The 21,115-nt window shown below is 37.6% G+C and overlaps 1 protein-coding gene across 1 annotated transcript in view; it reads right to left on the minus strand.

The window, feature by feature from the left end:
- LOC308499024 (cation channel sperm-associated targeting subunit tau-like) overlaps positions 1-21,115 on the minus strand; it is an 89,740-nt gene that overhangs the window by 26,061 nt on the left and 42,564 nt on the right. The window contains exons 10-13 of the mRNA XM_081051816.1: positions 19,066-19,171; positions 17,156-17,222; positions 15,064-15,107; positions 13,427-13,720 (exon numbers count right to left, since the gene is read on the minus strand). Coding sequence (XP_080907942.1) covers positions 13,427-13,720; positions 15,064-15,107; positions 17,156-17,222; positions 19,066-19,171 — 511 coding nt within the window. The remainder of the gene's footprint in view (positions 1-13,426; positions 13,721-15,063; positions 15,108-17,155; positions 17,223-19,065; positions 19,172-21,115) is intronic.

Below are 21,115 nucleotides of genomic sequence, written 5' to 3' on the forward strand. Positions count from 1 at the left end.
TTGGTAAAATGTAAATTGGTACAACCATCTTGGTAAATGGTGTGGCCTTATCTTTAAATTTTAATTTGAACATATTATCTATTTAGGAACCAGCAATTCCACCTCTCTCTCTCTATATATATATATATCCCAGAGAGTCTCATGCCACAAAAATGTTCACAGCATAAGCAGCATTATTTAAAATTGCCCCAAACTGGAAACAACCCAAATTCCATCAAAATGGTGGGATTAATAAATTACATTCACACAACATTTAAACTATGTTCCATTCAACTAAACACTTTATAGCATTAGAAATGAGCTAACTACATCTATATAAAATGAGTGAATCTCATCTATATAATGCTGAAAACAATAAGCAATAACATGACAAGTACATGCATAACTATGTTGTTTGAGAATGCAAAAATAAGTAGTAAAATAGAAGGCAATGTTATCACAACAGTCAAGACAGTGGACATCGCTGGAGGGGCTGTGAGGGAACAGGACAGGGCACTGGGTTGATGGAGAGCTTCTGACGTACTTGCCATGTTTGATTTCTTGCCCATGGGTAGTGATTACAATGGTAGTTACTTCATAATTACTCATTAAAATGCTCACATGTTTTATGCACTATTCTGTATGTATATTATATCTCACAATAAGACAAACATATTGGAAAGGGAGTGATGAAAAAGTATAAAGGTTTCTTAGGATAGATGAATAACAAGTATTAGGACACTGACAGAACTAATTTTAGAAACAGCAGCAAGCTAAGAAAGTGGTTTTTCGTTTTTTTGTTGTTTTCCTTTTCAGGAAGGAAATTGAATTCAACTGAATATAAGGAAATGTTTAGTAATCACTGAAAATAATTTTACTAACATTTCGTTAAAACCCGGAAATTGTTTATTGATATTGGATATGTGTAATGGAGATGTCTAGGTAAAAATGGGGAAATAAAGCAGGATGGCAAAATCCTTACACTAATATATAATAAAACAAACAAAAAATATAATATGAAAAGGTGGAAAATTCACAAGCAGCAGTTTAATAGGGAATGGGGTGCAAGTTTTTTGTCCTTAACTTCGAAACTTGGCAGCCAAGCAAATCCAAGGGAAATAGTGTAATTTGCAAAATCACATCGTTCCTAACCCTACCTCCAGCCCTAGAAGCAATTCTGAGGAAAGAAATCAACAAAAGCCTCAGAATTCTTACTAATATCTTCTAATTTAGAAAGATGTAAACTGACGAAGTAAGAAGAAAGACCTGACTCCTCTAACATTTCCCTACTGGACGTCAGCAGAGATGGAAAGGCTTCCAGATGGTTACAACTTCACCTTTTCCCCAGTCATCTCCTAACGTCACCTAGACCTTCAACCCAGAAGAGTCAGATCCAAAAGGGCATCAGGGCATTTTAAAAACATTTACAGAAACTCATTTTGCTCTCCACATTGGTCCCTGTGGGCCACTGTAGGAGGGCTAGGCAAGCAGTGTATTCAACCAAGTGGACATTACTCTTATAATATAGCACAATATCAATCAAATAAGAGAATGTAAGTGACTGAACCAGATTCTTTGAATCCCCTCGGCCCTATATGGCTTGGCTGCCACTTGGGGTTGCCAAAGCGGGCCAACTTGGGGTTGTCATTAGTGGAAAAAAAGAAGCATTGTGCCCATGAATGGTCAAGGTGGAACCTCAAATTTTCAAAACAAATATCTAACCCTCCATTCCCTTTATCCTGATCATTACCCAGGGAGCAGCTGAAAGGAAATGTTCTGTTTCTGGGAAGAGCTTCAATCAGTGACCAAACTGCCTTAGTCTAAGGAATATGGACCTGGAAGAGGTGAGAACGGTACAGTCAGAAATCTTTTTAAGTCTTTTTTTTCCTTTTTTAGTAGAATGTTCCAGTGGTCACCACCACCAGATGTATGAGGATGGTGGGGACCATGAAAGGCCCATCAAATACCTTGACTACTAGCTCATTTGTTAGGGGCTTTTGCACACCATTTGTAGACTGCAAATGACCCAGGAAGCCAAGGACATGACCAAGGATATTTTCAAGGACACAACAGCATAGCTGGAGTCCTCTGCTTGGACTGAAAGTAATACCGTAACGTGAGAAAAGTGTCAACCAATTACCTGCAAAAGGGGCCCAAAGTCCAGTGTTAGGAGCAGGTGGGATATCTGCACTGCAGGCTCTCTCACAGCAAGTGAAATGGGTCAACTTTTGGCACGGGTCAAGTCTGGCGTGCTGCGGTAGCCTCTGCCTCAGAAACTTCCCCAAAATTGACTTCTTTATTTTGTGCTCAGCTATGATGGTGGATGTGTTGTTGTGTCCAATATAATGATAAATCTAGGCAGCCACGGTGACAAGCTAGGGAATAGAGAGGCTCAACCAGCAGCCTGATTCCAGTCAGTCTCATTGAGAACCTGCCCTTACTGCGTGCATCTACGTAAGTGACCCGGATGCTTACTTTGGTAGCAGCAATTTGGTTCTGTAGTTTGCAGCCCCAAAGAGGAATGTCTTCAATCTGCCAGTTTGTAGTTTTCCAAATGGCAAACTAAGTAGCTAGGCCATTGGCCATAGCCCAAAAGTTAAGTAAAAATATAACAAGGTTCTTCAGGTGGAGTATTGGCTCACATTCTGCCCAACTGAGTGGAATAACCATGTCCATTTTTGGTTCTGCATAGCTTGCTCTTAGGCTGAACAGCCGTGATAGCCTAGTTGTTGATACCAGCAGATTTCAGTTTAGCTAAACCATCAGTGAACCTGACCCAGTTAATTAGGGGCACTTCTGTGAACGCAGGGCTCCACTGAGCCAGTAGTTTTGCTTCAGGTGGCAAAATGGAGGATAAGGTTTTGCCAAAACCAGTAGCTGCCAGGTTTTCGTGCAAAACCAAAATGATACCAGGACCAGGTCAGATGTACCCCTGAACACACTACTAACATTTGGCCAGCAAAGCCCACTTAGAGCATGTTTATTTACAAACTAGCTGATATTCATAAGTAAGTAGAATGCCCAAGTGAGTCTCCTACCCCCAAAGAGTTCAAAAATAGCCTGGGCCTCCTTGTATGTGGCGGGTGGCCCAAGAGACAGTTTCTCTTTGACTGCCAAGGGATTTGGGTGCTGTGAATCTGCCCACACAGTCCCAAGAAAATTCCTTTGGCGAGCAGGCCCTTGAATTTGTCAGGGTTTATCAACCACTCCTGTTGGTAGAGGTGTGATAACACCACAGCGAGGGCTGCTGAGACTGAGGCTTTTGATTCACCAACCAACAGGACATCATTTATGCCTTTAGACAGCAGAGGGTGGAGGCGTTCATGGAAATGCTGATCCAACCACCTGTGGCAGAGGGCAAGGACTTCTTAACACATGGCAGTGCCCGAAATGGGAGAATTCCCTCTGATACTTGTAGTATTTACAGTCTAAGTACGCAACACATCACTTTTGTTACACTCAGTGAGAGCTAGAACTACAGTACACTGAATCAGCAGAGAAAGTCCTACCCATAAGGTCACTTTAACGTTTTCTTCCCCACTGCAAGTTGTGCCCAAACCCCACCAATGGATTTCAGCTATTTTTCCCCCCTACTGTAACACAGACTAACCAACACATTCGGAGCTATAACAGCTATATAGAGGCTGACTGGTGAGGGACAGCTGGAACAGTAGAAAGGTTTTGTTTCTATTGGGCCCCTCATCTCAGGGTGGGAACCCCTCTTCCCTGGTGCACCTCCCTGCTTCCAGAGTACAACCCGCCTCAGGAGCACCTCCCCTTCTGGCATATGCTACTATGGCTCCACCATGGCGTCTTTGGTGCCTATAGCCAACAGCTTATTGCCTTCACCTCCCAGAAGTTCCCCCAGCATACTGGGTGTTTTCCTGAAAGCAGCTGAGGTCACTCCTTTCTTTCCCATCCCCTCCCCTATTCCCAGAGGGGAGTGAACCAACCAACAAACCACAGTTCGCATGGTTTGTTTTAATCCTGTCTCTCACCAGTCAGTCTTTAAATAGTTATTATCAGGTAGGACAAGTGGAAGACCCTTACCACCCATCCCCTCCCCACCATCACCACCATGTGGGTGAGAGCATTTGCTACTGAAAGCCAAAACAATATCACATTTCCCACCCCAGCCTGTAAGGGCCCTTTCTCCTGCCTTCCCCAGAAAGTCATGTCTCTTGTCAGCAACCCATTCCCATTGCCAAAACTATCAGGAACTGTACGGGTTCTAGGGTTTTATCCTACTTACAAACTATGCAGTTATCCTGCCATAGTTACATGGATGGTAGCAGACGACTCCTGGGTCAGAGACAAAAGACTTCATTATTTTCAGCAAAAGCTCCATTTAGCCACTGATTTTCTTCAGGGGGCAGAAGGAGGGATAAGGTTTCCCCTAAGGGGTAATTGCCACCTTGTAAAACTGGGATACTGCCGGGCTTAGGCAGTCTGTGTTCTTAAATACACCATTTCCATTTGAAAAGCTCATTGGGCACTTTCCACCTTGTTACCTGCAGAGCTCAATTTTCTATTCCCAAAATGGGAATAACAAGCCGAAGAGTCACCAGGCCTATACAGGTAAGGAGTTCACTGAGCTCAGACTATGTACTCAAGGTAATAACTGCTCTCCCAAAGGGGAAACCTGGTAGCTGTGTCAGAGGGGAACAAGTCCAAAACCCCACGAAGGGTCTTCCGGCAGAGGTTCCAATCAGCACAGAAATTTGTAGCTCAAAAGAATTATTGGGATTGTAGGGCCTCAAAGGTAGTGTATCACAGCTTGGTGGACAGATTCTAACTCAGCTTGTTGGCATGGGCTCCACTGAAAGGATGCCGATTTGTAGATTATAAAGGACTAAGGAGCCTGCCCAAGTGAGGCACATACTGTTTCCCATACTCAGAGTCGGACAAGGTTCTGGGCCTCCTTTTATGGAGTTGGTAGAAGCGGGCAAAAATACAACAATTTTTCTTTGCTGCCAGAAGCAATGAACATTACAAATCTGCCCAGATAGCCCCAATGAAGTTTACCCGGTAAGCAGGCCCCTGAATTTTGTCAGGGTTTATTAGTCACTTCTGCTGGTGGAGGTGTGATAATACCACATTCAAGGCTGTTGAGACTAAGGCTTTTGACTTGCTAACCAAGAGGACGTCATCTATATAGTGAAAGCTACGGACATCAGAGGGTAGAAGCACTCATGCGAAATCCTGACCCACCCACTGGTGACAAATGGCAGGTGAGTAGGTACCTCTGGGGGAGTACTAACAACATGGAGACTGATCTCAATCCACAGGTGTCAGTAGTGTAACAAAGGTGGTGTTGGCAATGTCCAAGACAGCACACCAAGTGCCAGCATTCTGTATTATGGATTCATTGTCACGGTATCTGGAACAGCTGGGATATGGAAGCAACAACTGGATTCTTTTGGTGATAATCCACGATAAGTCTCCAACTCCATTAGCAAATTTCGCTGGGCTGTTGTACTGCGATAACGCATCTCTTACTTCCCCTGCTGCCTTTAAGTCCTTAATGAAGGCTGTGATTGCCCTTTGTCCTCCCCGGGTTCTATAGTGTTTCTGTTAGGCCACCTGGGGGGGCACAGGGCGACAAGCTGGGTAGTGATTTACATTCCCCACCAGTCCTTCTCTACATGTGGCTCTTCCAATCCTTCTGGTACTTACGGGATGGAGATGGGAAGTACATAACACAATAATTCCTACTACACATTCAGATGTAGAAACAACAGGACATTCAATTGAGCTAAACAGCCCCACCCATGAGGTCACGTGAGTGCCCTTCTGCATTGCGAACCTTGCCTAAACCCTATACGCTGAATCAAAGTGACTTTTCCTTCCACCAGTCTGGGTAAGATGGAGACGGGCACCCATATGCAACAGGGCCATAGAAGATTGGACCCCTTCCAGCCCTGAAATTTCCCAGCATATCTGAATGGCTGTATAGAGCCTTCTGGCTCCTTTAGGGACAAGGAGACCTTGGCTCCACCTCCAATCATGCTTCTCCTGTCAGCAGCTGAGATTAGTGTAAGGGGGAATGGAGGTGTCATAGGGTGTAGAAGGGAAAGCAATTCACGCCGCTTAACAGGACTTCACATTTACTTTCAGTTTTGAGTGGTGTAGCAGCAATTCATGGCTCAATCCAATGAACTTCCGTTATTGCTGGTCTTCTCCACACTATCAGGCACAAGGTCCTCATAGCTGACACCATCTATTCATCGTTGGGAATGCCTTGACTCAGCAGCCACAGCTACACTGCTTTCTGGATAGGGACAAGAGGTTTGGGTGTCCACAGAGCACTTAAATTTGGTTCGCACAGCAGTGAGCTACTATGTGGAGTCCACTTCAATCCAGGGCAGCTGCTGTCCCATTACCATGATGACATCTCATAAATTCTTGCCTGGTTTCAACATAAGGGCTAGAGGAGTTTTCCAGGGCAAGATGACTGTAAGAATTTATCTGTATTTCTTTGGATCAGTTTCTCATTTCCTAGGGGATCACCTTCACAGTATTGTGCACCCAATTCAGGGCTGTAAGAGCTTGAATACTAGTCAATGCCTACATATGGTTTCCCATAAAAGTTCTTCTGTTCCAGGGAAATCTCCCCAAGAGGGCCAAAGCTACCTTATAGCAGCCAAAACCCACCACAATAAAACTCTGAGATCTTTTACTGTTGTTTTGGAATGGATATAAGATTGTCACTATATACTGCTGGAGTAGTTGGCCATAAGATTGCCTAGCTGTTGCCACCCTTCCTTTATATGTCTTCCACAGTCTGTACCCTCACCTCCCAAGCAAACCAGCCAAAGTTCTAATGACTCCCTCGGTTTCTGTCCATAGCAGTCACGCGTTCCCATCCTGTCATCCTCAGTGTAGGCATGTATCTCTTCGTATAACTGTTGTCAGGGATCAGTCTTTTGCCCACCCAGGACAGATCTTAGCACTAATCATTACAATGGAACAGACTGAGATGGGTCATCAGATTGGCAAGGACGTCTCCCCACCTGGAGGAAAATTAGCAACAACCAGGGCACTATTCACACAGCTGGTTTTGAACATACTTCCCCACTTGGCTTGCAACTACCTCTCCAATGCCCCCCACTAACAAGCATTACAGGGGAGGACTACTTATGGCCCGATGGAGCATATAATTTGGTCACTACTAATTCTCATGGGCTTCCCCTAAATCCAATTAATCAGACCACAGGTCCTTGTCCTTCATCTTTCAGAAAGCCATGTCTGTTAGTATCCCATCTTGTCACCAAAGTTGTCAAGAACGTACCCTACCTGGAAGCTAACAAGTTAGCCTGCCACCTTTTCATGGATGCTGATAGAGGACATGAGTCAGAGACAAAGGACAATTTATTACTAGGAGCAATCACAGTAGCCAGAGTATAATCATTTTTATATCAGTTCCTCAGGCCCTAATTCCCACAAGATGATGCAAAGATGGCTAGAAAAGCATTGCACATGCAATGGATCACATTACAGGAAAGGAATCCTGCACTTCTCACAAGATTTGCAGAGATGTGAGAGAACCGTAGACAGTTGTCTCCAACAATATGGAAAGATTTACGTAACAATGTTCACTACATATTAACTATTAATACTGATCATTTCTGGGTGGAGGTATTATAGGCTCGTTCGTGCATTTCGGGGGGACTTGCTTGAATTTCTGTAATAAGCATGCATCATTTTCAACTCTGTACTTTAAAAAATGCATTATGAACATTCAGGTCAAGATGATAACTTGAGTTTTTACAAAGTCCCTGTGAAATGTGCAGAGAGATATAAAAATAGAGGAAAATCTGTATGCATACTAGAAAACTTAGAAGATTATTAGTTAGAATTGGGGCAGGACTTAGAATTTCTCTAAAATGTTTCAATGAAGGAGGCTTTACGATAAATGAAGTGTGTGTACGGATAAAAAACCAATAAGGGATGTTGAGGGCAACAGTGAGAAGATGTTACCACCCCAGCCAGAGCCACTGGACTCGTGGAGGGGGGGCCCCCATGAGTAGCTGTAGATGTGAAGGAAAATCCATTGCCAGAATCGGCACAAAGCAGGAAAACAGTAGGACAGAAAACCCCAACCTTTCTCCTCTTTCTTTCCTCAGTGTCTTTTGGTGCCTGCCATTTGCTGGAAGTAACTAGAAGTCAGCTAGAAAGAGAGTCTGCTGAGGCAGTCCAGAGAGGCGTCATTTGGGGCAAAAAAACTGGACAAAGAAATGTGGAGAGTAGATAGGGGTGGGGACAGGATGGAAAATAATGAGCATAGGTACTATCCATGGTCCAAAAATATCTTTATAAGATATAGTCAAGAAGTAAACAGATTTAAGGGCTAACAATTAACCTGTAAGTTATGGTATTCAAATAAAAACCTGACTTGGAAGAAAGTGAACAGAATCCTTTGCGCTTCAATGGAAACACACTTTTCTCCAAGCTCATGGCACCAGCAATCAGTCTCCAGTGCCCAGCTAAGTAAAGGAGTGCTGTGCCAATGAACATGGAAACACTTGGAAAATTCAGTGATATTCCCTGGTAGGTATTGCTTCAGGCTGTATATTGTTTTTTCTTGTATCTTACAGGCAAATGAAATCATAATGCAGTAACATTAAAATTATTTGTCTGGGGCCAAAAGATTTAAATGAACAATCACTGATAAACTCCATCTCAGATACCAATGGACAAATAGGCCTTCCAGAGAAAAGTATGAGCCAAGAGAAAAATGATTAGAATTTTTTAAAGTATCTATTTGAAAAGAAGGTCTATGTTGATCAATTGGAAAAGTCCCCCTTACTCCAAAACTCACGGAAACTATTTACCTCAATTTTATAGTCTCAATTAGTTGAAAAAATTCATTACATCTATGGAAAGAAAACATGGACTAGAAAAACTTTCAGGTGAAAAAATAATTGAATTAAAAGAATAGTGGATAAAATAATTGTAAGGTGCATTTCACTTGCATGACTTGCTTGGGTTGATTCAAAGTGCAGAGTTAGCAAAGATAGAGTTTGGGAGATTATGGCATATCTCCCATCTGTCCATCAGTGATTATTCAAGGATTTAAATTTCATAAATGGAATTCATAGCTCAGTGAAGGCAATTAAATTCAAATGGGTGAACAGAAGATTAGTGATATCACATGTACCACTTCCTGCCTTCTTTAATCTTAGTATCCTGCAGGCACTAGAGGCTTTAAAATCAAAGACTCATACATAATCAGAGCCTTTATCACTAGTCTTTATGAAATGTGGAATTCATCTTCTGCCTTATCCCTTATATTTGCGATGCTGAAGCTAAATGGTTCATTGACCTTAAGAGTACTAAAATAATTTGCATTTCCTACGACCAGGTGATTTTCATTAATATATACAATGAGGTCCAAGAGTTACAATATATTCAGAGATTCTAAAAAAAATCACAATACCCTGCAGTATTTTTAATGAATTCAACAAATATTGATTGAGTGCCTGTCATGGACTTATCGCTATTCTAAGTGGTAAGATACTGTGGTGAGGAAGACTAAATCATTACCATCCAGAACTTAAAGTGGGAATGACAGATAATAAACAAGTAAGCAACTATGTAATACTAGATAATAATACATGAAAAAAAGTAACAGGGATAGGGTAGGGTGGGTGAGCAGATAATTATTTTACATAGAGTGGTCAGTGCAGCCCCCTCTAAAGAGGTAACGGCTGAGTAGAGACCTGAGTGATGTGAATGAATGAACTTTGGGAAGATCTGGGGGAAGAGCATCCCATCAGAGAATAATTATGGCACGACTGCTAATTGATTACACAATAACCACGACCCATACTACTTTGTTACTGACAGAACCTGAATTTTGCTTATATGTAACGGCAATGTATGCAGGACAAAATGGTACAAAATGATAAATCATTATTGGCAATCCCATTCATTTTGCCAGATAGTTTTCCCATGATCCTTTGAAGCTAGAGGTAGTCTTGTGACCTAAATCTGTTCAATGCCACACAAAAACTACTGGGGGGGAGGGGCGGGTTACTCGGTAAATTTCTGTTTCTTTGTAAAAATAAAAGGGGGCAAGTGCAAAAGAAGTACTTGACTGTCCTACTCCCACATTCTTTCACCTGCCTTGATCTATACATGATGCCAAGGACGGAAGCAACATCTTGTGATCATGAAGACACAAGCATGAGCATGAAAAGAGGAAAAATGAGAAAGAGTCAGGTTCCTGGGTCCTGGATGACACTGTTAAGCCACTGGACCAATGCCCCAAATCCTTATCTCATGACTTCACTGGTCAGTGTCCAATGGCATTGCCAGTAAAATGTGGTTTCAGAGTCAAGATCACAGGGTGTGGTTGTAAGAACTAAGACCTCCAAAAGATTTAAGCTGGTGTCTCACAGACCAAGTCAGCTAGAAAACAAAATATTCTAAGTAACTTAGGGTGGCCTCATGGATCCTCTCTGCTCAACAGAATAGCTCCTAAGATTTTTAAGGATATGCTACAGAACCTTGACTATCAGCTAAGAGTAAATAGGGGCCTGACTTGAACACATTTAAAGGTGTAACATTTGGCTGAGATCATAATTTGATACCTAGGGTGCACATAAAATCTTTAAGATAATCATAGCATCTTGGACTGAAAGGAACAGAGAAACTTTAAAATGAAAAGAGGGTCTGAACTCTCAACTTTCTATAGACAAGACACGGACTACAAAGCCACTCGGCTACAAATATAAGCTCTTTCTTATGAAGAAAAGAATTATTCAGAGGGTAAAGACAAGCCCCAAGGGCAGAGCCAGGAGCTTCAGTTACTATGGCCCACTGACTGCTATATGCTTCACTTTCCCCTTCCTCCACCTTCGCAATATTCTAGTTTTCCTGTTCCTGACTCACAGGAAGAAACAGATAACTGGTATCTTAATTCACAGGCCTTAAAATTGAGAGAAATCATACTCAAGAAGCCTCATTCACCTGGATCTGATTTAGGTGTACCCAAAGCCTAAGCCTGATGCAATAACAGCATGAGACTAAGGATCTTGGAAGTGGAGTAAGTATATTTTACATGTGGGAGGGACATGAATTACTTGGAGCTAGAGATAGTTTATCTGTGGTGATTGATCTCCAACTATGACCCCTGATGAACACCACCTTCCGAGAGTCATGCCCTTGTGCAGTCCCTCCCATATTAAACCAGGGCTGACCCTGAGATTTGCTTTAACTAACAGAATGCAGCAAAAGTGACTCTGTGCTAGTCTGAAGCCTAAGACTTAAGAGTACCTGAAGCTTCTGCTTGTGTATATTGGAAGTCCCGAGCTGCCACATAAGAAGTTCAGCTGTCCTCCTAGAAAGACCACATCGGGAGGCCACATAAAGAGGAGGAATAGAGAGGGAGAGGCATAATCCCTGTCTAAGATTAGAAGGAAGGAGGGATGGAGAGAGGGAAGGTACGAGGGAAAGAGGGATAGCGAGAAGGAGAGAGAGAAAGATATCAAATCAGACGTCCATACATCCCAACTGAAGCCAAACTTACAGCTGTTCCCATCAAGATGTAAGATATATAAGTGAGCTATCATGAGTGTTCCAGCCAAATAGAGTTCCTAGATGACTACAAGATGAGCCAACATCAAGTAGAGCAAAACAACTGCCCAGCTAAGCAGTCAGTCCACAAATCTTGGGAGATAATAAAATGGTTATTTTAAGCCACTAAGTTTTGGAGTGGTTTGTTATTCAGCAATAAATAACTCAATTATCAAATGAAAACTAAATATTTTGGAAGCCAGACTTAATGAGATTAAAAGGCAAACTACAAGCTATGAAAAAATATGTGCCATGAATATACAAGTGGTTGATATCTTTACAATAAAAGAACTCAGTATAAAACCTGAACATCACAAAGTACTCAACAGAAAAAACGGACAAAGGACATGATCTGTCTACTTGTAGGGGAAATCAAAATGGCTAATGACATGAAAAAGTTTTAGCTATTATTTAAAAGACCGTTAATATTCAAATACCACTGATGAGAATGCAAAGTGATACAATCTTTCTGGACAGCAATCTATCAACATACAATTTCTATGAATATATGAGGAGATAACCACAGATCCAAATAAATAGTTAAGTAAAAAGATACGAATTTCAAACTTAATGTCCAACAATATGGAAACTGTTTAAAAGAATCAGTGAATATCCATATTTGAAGGTATTCTGCATCTTGTAAATTTTTGAGAAAATTCAGTTAACATGCTTATAATGTTTTAAAAAGCACAATACAAAATTATATATATATATGTTTTATCTAAGTTTTTAAAAATAAATAAAAGGTATATATATATTTGCATAGCAAAGACTAAAAGGAAATGAAATTGTTAAATGAGGCGGTAGAATTATAACTACTTTTATGTTTCCTTTTACACTTCTATTTTCTAAATGTTCTATAACAACTGTATTACTTTCACATTCAGTTAAAAACAAGAATGTTAATCTTTTTCAGTTACATTGGTTAGGTTATTGATCTATGTAATTAAGAATAATTCCCCAACTAGAGGTATTTAACAAAATTGTAACTTTTGAAATTTGGAAGGGAATTTAGAAATGACCTACTATGATCCACCATTCAATAGATAAGGAAATAGGCCTAGCGATTTAGGTGCTCAAACTTGTTAAAGTATTATATTTAGAGGCAGAGCCTGACTTAGCACTCAGACTGTTTACCCACTAACCAGTACATATTTTTACATTGCTTTATGAGCTACCTATAATAGTAATTCCAATAAGATGTAGAGATCTAAATAGAATAAGTCATTTTGAGAGAGACTGGTGTACCTTTAAATTTACATTCAGATAATTCTTATTTTAAACTATAAAATTATTTATAACAGGGAGAACATATCCTATTTCCTATTATATAATGATTTTATTAAAAATTTCCCCTGAAATAACTTTCCAGGCTTTTAAATTTCCTTTGAATTTACATTTTGTTATTGTAGTTGCACTTTCAGCTGACTTTTACACCAACCTATGAGACTAGTTTGTATTACTGTTATCTCTGACCACTTTGCTTTTCGTTTAAGAGTTTTCCCCCCCTTGCTTAATGATTATAATTAGGGCAGGAATGTGTAATGCACTTTCCACTTAGATACACTTCCACTTAGAAAAATTTGAATGCATTTGCAATTTATTTGTATTTATTTTTTAAAATGAATTATTTTGTTTTCCTAGTCTTATACTTCTAGTATGAGGGTAGATACTTTAGTTCAAGGTCTTCCTTTGAATCTTGGCTTTGAAAGCTACCTTTTGATTTTGAATCCGGGGAAACTAAGCTTGTGCTCTTCCTTCTAGCTAAGCTTAGACTGTTAATTTGCCACCTAATTTCTGTTGGAGAGGAATCTAAGTTTCTCCTCTTTATCCCACCTGGATTTATAGGAATACTTTTCAACATTACCTCTGATGAAGGTAGGTCTGTCTTTAAAAGGCTTGGATAACTAGGTTTTAACTTTAGTTCTGGTTGAAAAGGTATATCACTCATTTTTCTGTTTGTCACGGCTTCTGATTGGCATTCCTCTAAAGGTGGTATTTCATTCTCTTCTGTTACCATCAGGCTAGGAATCTTGAATAATGAAGCATCTGTTTGTTTTATTGATTCATCACTTTTAGGAGCAACAACATTTATGTTATCTTGGTTCGACTGATTCAGAGTTGGTAGAGTCAGGCCTTTCTTATCATCATTATCCAGTAACTAGAAAATATATCAATAAAATAAACTACCAATTAATCATTACAGACTAGAAAATATTTAAAACTGACAAAATTTGACTTAAAATAATTTATTCCCTTATCCTTTATCATAAGTTACCATAGATATTTCTAAATTATTACATTACTTATTTAAAAAGTTAAGGAGCGGCTGGATGGCTCAGTTGGTTAGAGCGCGAGCTCTCAACAAGGTTGCTGGTTCGATTCCCGCATAGGATGGTGAGCTGTGCCCCCTGCAACTAAAGGTTGAAAACAGCAATTGGACTTGAAGCTGAGCTGTGCCCTCCACACTAGATTGAAGGATGACTTGGAGCTGATGGGTTCTGGAGAAACAGACTGTTCCCCAATATTCCCCAATTAAAAAAATAAAAGAGTTAAGAAATTCTCTGCTTGCCTAAAACCATGAATTATAGAATATGATTTATAAAAATGATCATACTACTTTATAAATCAGTGGTTCTCATATATTTAGATTTTATAAATCAGCAACATCTCAAAATAGAAAATTGAGGGGTCATTGTTATATTATCACCATTATATCATAAAATAAAGGATATTTTAATAGCAAAATAGCACATGTCATAAAAAACACAACTATATCACAAAGGAAATTCTAATAGCAAAATAGTACAAAGAATAGTATCACATAACAAACAAAGGACAGCCTGTTAAGCTAAATAAGTTTAGCTATATGAAAAATTCTCTATCATGTCTTTTTCCTCTCTCTCCTTGGACTGGGGAAAATAGTACATACTGGTATTTGGGAGCCTCTGACCCAATGATGGAAATCATTAAATCCTATTTGTCAGGTAATATAGAAAAATATTTTATTCTTTATTGGTTTAAATAGGGATCTACCACTTTATGAAATGAATAACTTGTAAAATCAGATACAAACAAATACTATAATGTGAACTCTACTTTTTATTTATTTCTATTACAAACTACAGATTATTATTCCATATAGAATAAGTGAAGAACGTGGTTAGGTCTGTGACATCAAATTCTAAGATCACTGTGCAGAACTCTATGCTTTTTTTTTTTTTAACTTGTTTCCCTCTTCTCTTAGTTAACACTTTTGTCCTCTACCTTCATATGTATTTTTAAATGTTACTACTTTATGCTGAAAATTCCCTTTTAAGAGTTTAATTTTACTTAAATAAATCATGCAATTGTACAGATATTGCCATACAAAAATAACAATGATAACCTGAATAACTGCTTGAGTACTTTTTTCTTTCCACCTATAAATATTTCTCCATTTACAAACATTTCATTCCTTTATAAAATGGTAACTATTAGAAGTTCTCTTCCAAGTTCCCTTACCTCACTTGGAATAGTTTCAGCTTCCTCCTTTATAAGAGAGATATCTGTCAATAAATGAATAGAAGTATTTTATTATATATAAAACAATAAACACATCATTTATATGCATGTACACAAATAAAATATTATTATAGTTTTTCTCACCAAGAGCAAAGAATAATTTAAGTCAAAGCAGCTACTCAAACATAAACATTATTTAGCAAAGACAGACTGATGAGTCTCTGGGAAGATGGGGGATTGGTAAATGCACAAGTGTGAAAATAAAATGAAAACGTAAGTGATAAGATTTCAGATCCATCGATATAAAACATAAAAACAAGTATACAGTATTTTTACTAAAATAAGAGGAAATAAAACAAATCCCAGATGGTCAGTAATAGGTTTGGGATTAGAAAAAGAGACTAAAGTTTATGTAACCAGTGAAAAAAGGACAAATTCAAGAGAGATTGACTGAAGCACTTGTAAAATATCCCTAGAAATATAAAGAATACATACTTAGCAAGTAGAAAAGAAAAACCTAAAAATGAGAAAGAGGGAATAAAGAATTGAGATACAAAGAAATGCATAAGTGTAGTAAAAAAATTTATATGGTAACCATTAGCTGCATGACTGTGGTCAGCTCATTTTTCTGAGCCTTGATTTTCTCATGTGTAAAATAGGATAATGATAGCTTTTCTTATAGATATGATACAAGTATATATAAGATGTGAACGGCAACATGGTTAAATGCTTGAGCTCTTGGGTCAAACAGGTTCAAATTCAACTTCTGTCATTTAATGGCTGTGTGACCTCTGATTGGTTTGACCCTCAGTTTTCTCATCTGTAAAAATGTGGATTAATAATAATAATGCCCTCAATTGATTACTGTAAGGACTGATTTATATAACCCCAGCAAAGTGCCTAGAACACTGTGATCAATAAATGTTAACTATAACTATAGGAAGCTTTAGAAATACCAAAATGAAAGAAGTTACTAGATGATCCAATGGAACTTGAAATGAACTCTCTGGATAAGTGAAAAAACGTAAATTAAAAAAAGGAAAAGATGGGCCGGCCCGGTGGCTCAGGTGGTTAGAGCTCCGTGCTCCTAACTCCAAAGGCTGACAGTGCAATTCCCACATGGTCAGTGGGCTCCCAACCACAAGGTTGCCGGTTCAATTCCTCGAGTCCCGCAAGGGATGGTGGGCTGTGCCTCCTGCAACTAAAAATTGAACACGGCACCTTGAGCTGAGCTGCCGCTGAGCTCCCAGATAAAAAAATAAAATAAATAAATAAATAAATAAATAAATAAATAAATAAATAAATAAATAAATAAATAAATAAATAAAAAGGAAAAGATGGTCACCACCAGTGAGAGAAGTTAACCTCCTATCTTAAACAGTGATATTGAAGAGGGAAATGTGATTCCCCTATACCTAAAACTTGAATGTTTCAGGTGAAGAGTGGGCTAAAGATGCAATAGCTCTGCTAGATTGGTTCATTCTCAGAGGTTAGGAAACAAATATATCAAAGCCTGTAGTAGCCAGGGAAGTAGAAAAGTAAACCGTGGTAAAAGTCTTATCACAATATATCATTATTCCATACCTTCAGAATCCAAGATTTTAAAGATATAGTATTATACATCTATCTGAACTTACTTTCTAAATGAATCTTTTAACAGAGAAATTTTTTAAAAGATTGCATGAACAGCTGCTAATTTAATTTCCTGTCCTTCTCTCCTCCCCCTTCACACACACACACACACACACACACACACACACACACACACACACACACCTCTACATAAAAGAGACCAATAGCTCTACGTAACAATGTTTAACAAAAACACCTTTTCATAGATCATGGTTAAGATTTAACTCTTTTCTTGTCCTTAAAGGAGTAAAGGAACATTAAAAAATAACTCTGAATTAGGTCTAAGTCTTTTCTTTGAAGTGTTATAAAATAAATACTATATACCAAAACTATAACAAAATGCATCCCTAACCAAAAAATGAAATCACTTAAAGCAAATGACTAATTTTCTGTTTGTTATATGACCACCCTGTTTTCAGTTATCTTAATAATGAATACAAAAATAAATTAGTTTATTAACCTGATGTTATAATATCTTCAGGCTTCTCTTCAAATTGGCTTTCAAGTACCTCATTGGTATGACTTTTCTAGAAGTAAAAGAATAAAAAAATAAAGAAATATATTGGAGAAATGTTTAAAGAACTAAAACATTTTTCTCTGCCTTTATAACTTCTAATACATTTTTATTTTTAATGTATAGAAGACCAGAAAGATACTGGTTTGTGAGAAAAGCAAACCAAATAGCTCTATTTTAAAGAAAGGTACACCCTGGCTAGGAGTTGAAGTTCCAGGGAGAGGATACCCTAGAATTGACAGGGTATTTGAATGATGAATGTATGAGAGGAAAAGATTACCAGATAAATAACATTATGTAACTTCAAGGAGTATAAGAGGATACCCCCAGGAAAGAGATTACTTTTTTATTGGAATATGGCATGGCCTATGAGTTAAAAAAATGATGTGGCTTTTTACAAAATTCCAAGAGAAATTATAATAAGGTAGAGTGATTACTGGCTCTTGTAAAATACTGATCTTTCGATAAGAACCCAAAGTCCACAGTCACTTTAATGAAGAAACCACAAAATTTACCCTAAACTACCAATTATGTATTAGTAAATGTTAATCAGTTTATCCTATAGCAGCACAAGTTGGCCCAATTATTGCAGAGGCATTGAAAATCATTAATATATCAATATAACTACCATTTCAAGGCTGTGATCTTAGTCAGTGTTTTGCCTACCTACTGAAATCCATGTGAATCCTTTATTGCCAGGTCAATATGTATAGGTTAGATTGCATTTCTACATATTTAAACCTTACTTGTATATCTGATTAGGGTCTAGTATCTAAAATATACAAAGAACACTAATAACCCAAAATAAAAATACAAATAACCCAATTAAAGAATTCTCAAAGGATTTGAATGAACACTTATCCAAAGAAGATATACAAATGGCCAGTAAGCACATGAAAAGATGCCTACATCATTAGTCATTAGAGAAATGCAACTCAAAACCACTTCAAACCCACTAGGATGGCTATTTAAAAAAAGAAGAAAAAGAAAATAACAAGTGGTAGAGAAGATGTGAAATCCTTATACATTGCTGGTTAAATGTAAAATTGTGCAGCTGCTGTGGAAAACAATTTGTCAATTCCTGAAAAAGTTAAACAAGGAATTATTATATGATCCAGCAATTCCACTCCTAGGTATATACCTCTCAAAATTAAAAACATGCTCACATAAAAACCCGCACATGAATGCTCACAGCATTATTCATAATAGGTACAAAGTGAAAACAACCCAAATGTCTATCAACTGATGACTGGATAAATAAAATGTGGTATTATCTATACAATGGAATATTATTTGGCAGTAAAACAAATAAAGCCTTGATCCATGCTATATCAAGGATGACTCTTGAAAACGTTATGTGAAGTCAAAGAAGCAAGTCACAAAGGACCATATATTGCATGATTTCATTTATATTAAATGTCTAGAAAAAGCAAATTTATAGAGACAAAAAGTAGATTCATTGTTGACTAGGGCCAGGGCAGAATGGGGATTTGGAGGGTACAGCCTAAAGGCGGTGGAGTTTCTTTTGGGGGTAATGAGAATGTTCTAAACTGATTGTAGCAATGGGCACACTACTCTGAATACACTAAGACCCACTGACTTGAACACTTTAAATGGGTAAATTGTATGGTACATAAATTATATCTCAACAAAGCTGTTAAAAACTAAATCTTATAAATTATTAACCAATATTTATTGAATGTCACATTATCAAAATAGTAAAGTGCGTGAGCCACAAAAACGTTTTATGTATCAAGAACACAACTAATATCTGATTATCATTTTTAATTACTATAATCTTTTTTTAATAAAAAGCATTCAAGGGTATATATGGGAGAATGTATTATGTTAATTACCTTAGGTTGATTATATTCCAATTTGGGGTTAAGAATTTCTTCTAAATATGTAGCTTTTTCTCCCCATGTTCTCAGATCTCTATATTCTTTTTTCATTTTTACCAGCCTGAACAAAGAAATCACAGAGTTATAGTTTAAACAAGCAAGTGATATATGACTGTATATGGTAGATTCACAAAGGAATACATATAGTATGATTCATTTTTACAAGTTCTAAAAGAGGCAAACTAACATATATTGCTTAAGGATACAGTCAAAGGAAAAGGAATGATTACATCAAAAAGTTGGGGAGAGGAATGTAATCTTATAAGGATACACAAAACACATTTCTAATATTGATGATATTGTATTTCTTAACCTGAATTATAAATATCTAGACAATTGTCTTATCTTTATTTAAGCTATACATACGTGTTTTAGAAATTATTCAATATATATTGGTCTCATTATATAAACTATATATACATATTTTATAAATTATTCAATATACATATGATATCTTCCATAATAAGACAAATGAAAAAATAGGAATTTAGCTTCTAATCCAAGAAAAAAAGCTTCTAATCCAAAAGGCTTTAATAATCTAAAGAAGAAGAATTAAATGGAAAAGAGGGAATGTTTCCCAATTCATTTCATGAGGACACTACAACGTTGGTATAAAACCCTAACAAGGACATTACAAAAAAAGGAAAACTAGTTTAATCTCATTCAAGAACATGATGCAAATGTTACAAATAACAGAATTGTAGTATAAAAAATCCAGTATTATACAGATAATATACCATGAACAAATTTATCCTAGGAACATAAAGATATTTTGACATTAACATTAGCAAACATAATTGACATACAATTTAATTGATTTAAAGAGAAAAAGCATTTGGCAAAATCCAACATCCATTCATGATTAAAATAAAAAACTCTTAGAAAACTAGAAACAGAATGAAAGAATTTACTGAAGCTGGTATAGGATGATATCTACCCAAAATCCTATGTAAATAATGTTCTTGATTGTTAATGTTCTTGACTGTTAAAAGCATTGTCTTTAAAGATCATAAATAAAACAAAGATATCCACCCTTGCCATTTATATCACACATTGACTGGGGCTTCTAGCTATCATAATAAGATGAAAAACAAAAACAAAATTAAACAGTGAAAATTAGGAATAAAGAAACAAAATTGTTATTTGTAGATTATATAATTGTTTAAATAAACTCCCCCTAAAGGTAAGTTATTATAAATATGAAAGTTTAGCCAAAGAGGGAAATTCTAAGCAGATGATGACAGCAGGAGTAGCATAGTTTTTGAATCTTCCCAAATATCTACATAAAAATATTCAGAGTATCTAGGTAGCAAACCCAAAAACGTACGGGCAACATTTACAACAAAATCATGTGACAAGGTATCCCTGTGAACCCCAAAACATACATAGGACCTTCATAATATCAATGTATATATGCGAGAAAGCAACTGGTATAAAAAGAGCACCTGTTAAATCTGAGAATTAGAGAACCCCAAGTAGCCCACAGGTAGTCACAGGACAGCACAGCTCACCAATTTAAGAATAGCAGTTGAAACTGGGAGGGTTTTGCTCAGTCAAAAAGTGGGTAACTACAAAGGATTCATGGTAAGAACTAAAAGGACTGAAGCAGTGTAACCACTGTGCATGCTCAAAGCTGACCAGCCAGGTCTCTATTCTCGTAGAGAGCCCCAGAAAATCTTAGAAATCAAGTCATTATTTTTTAAACACCAAATGAAAACATCAGAAGTGGGAGCTCTGTGAAGACAGGAAAGCTTTCTAAACCAAGGCTTCTATAAAAAAAACTCAGGAAAATAATTTCACTTAAGACTGAGCAACAGAGAACTATCAGGGCCAAATTCCAAAGCAGTTATAAGAATAAAGAGAATAAGAAGCAGAATAACATCCCTAGATTATGAAAGCATAAAAGAAAGATACATGTGAGCCAGTGAGCAGAGGAGGAAGATGATTCAGTGGGACTCATTCTTCTAGGAAGAAGGGGGTCACGGTGTTGCTACACAACAGAAAG

This window comes from Rhinolophus hipposideros (genome assembly GCF_964194185.1).
Source record: "Rhinolophus hipposideros genome assembly, chromosome: 6".
In the NCBI taxonomy this organism is placed as follows: domain Eukaryota; kingdom Metazoa; phylum Chordata; class Mammalia; order Chiroptera; family Rhinolophidae; genus Rhinolophus; species Rhinolophus hipposideros.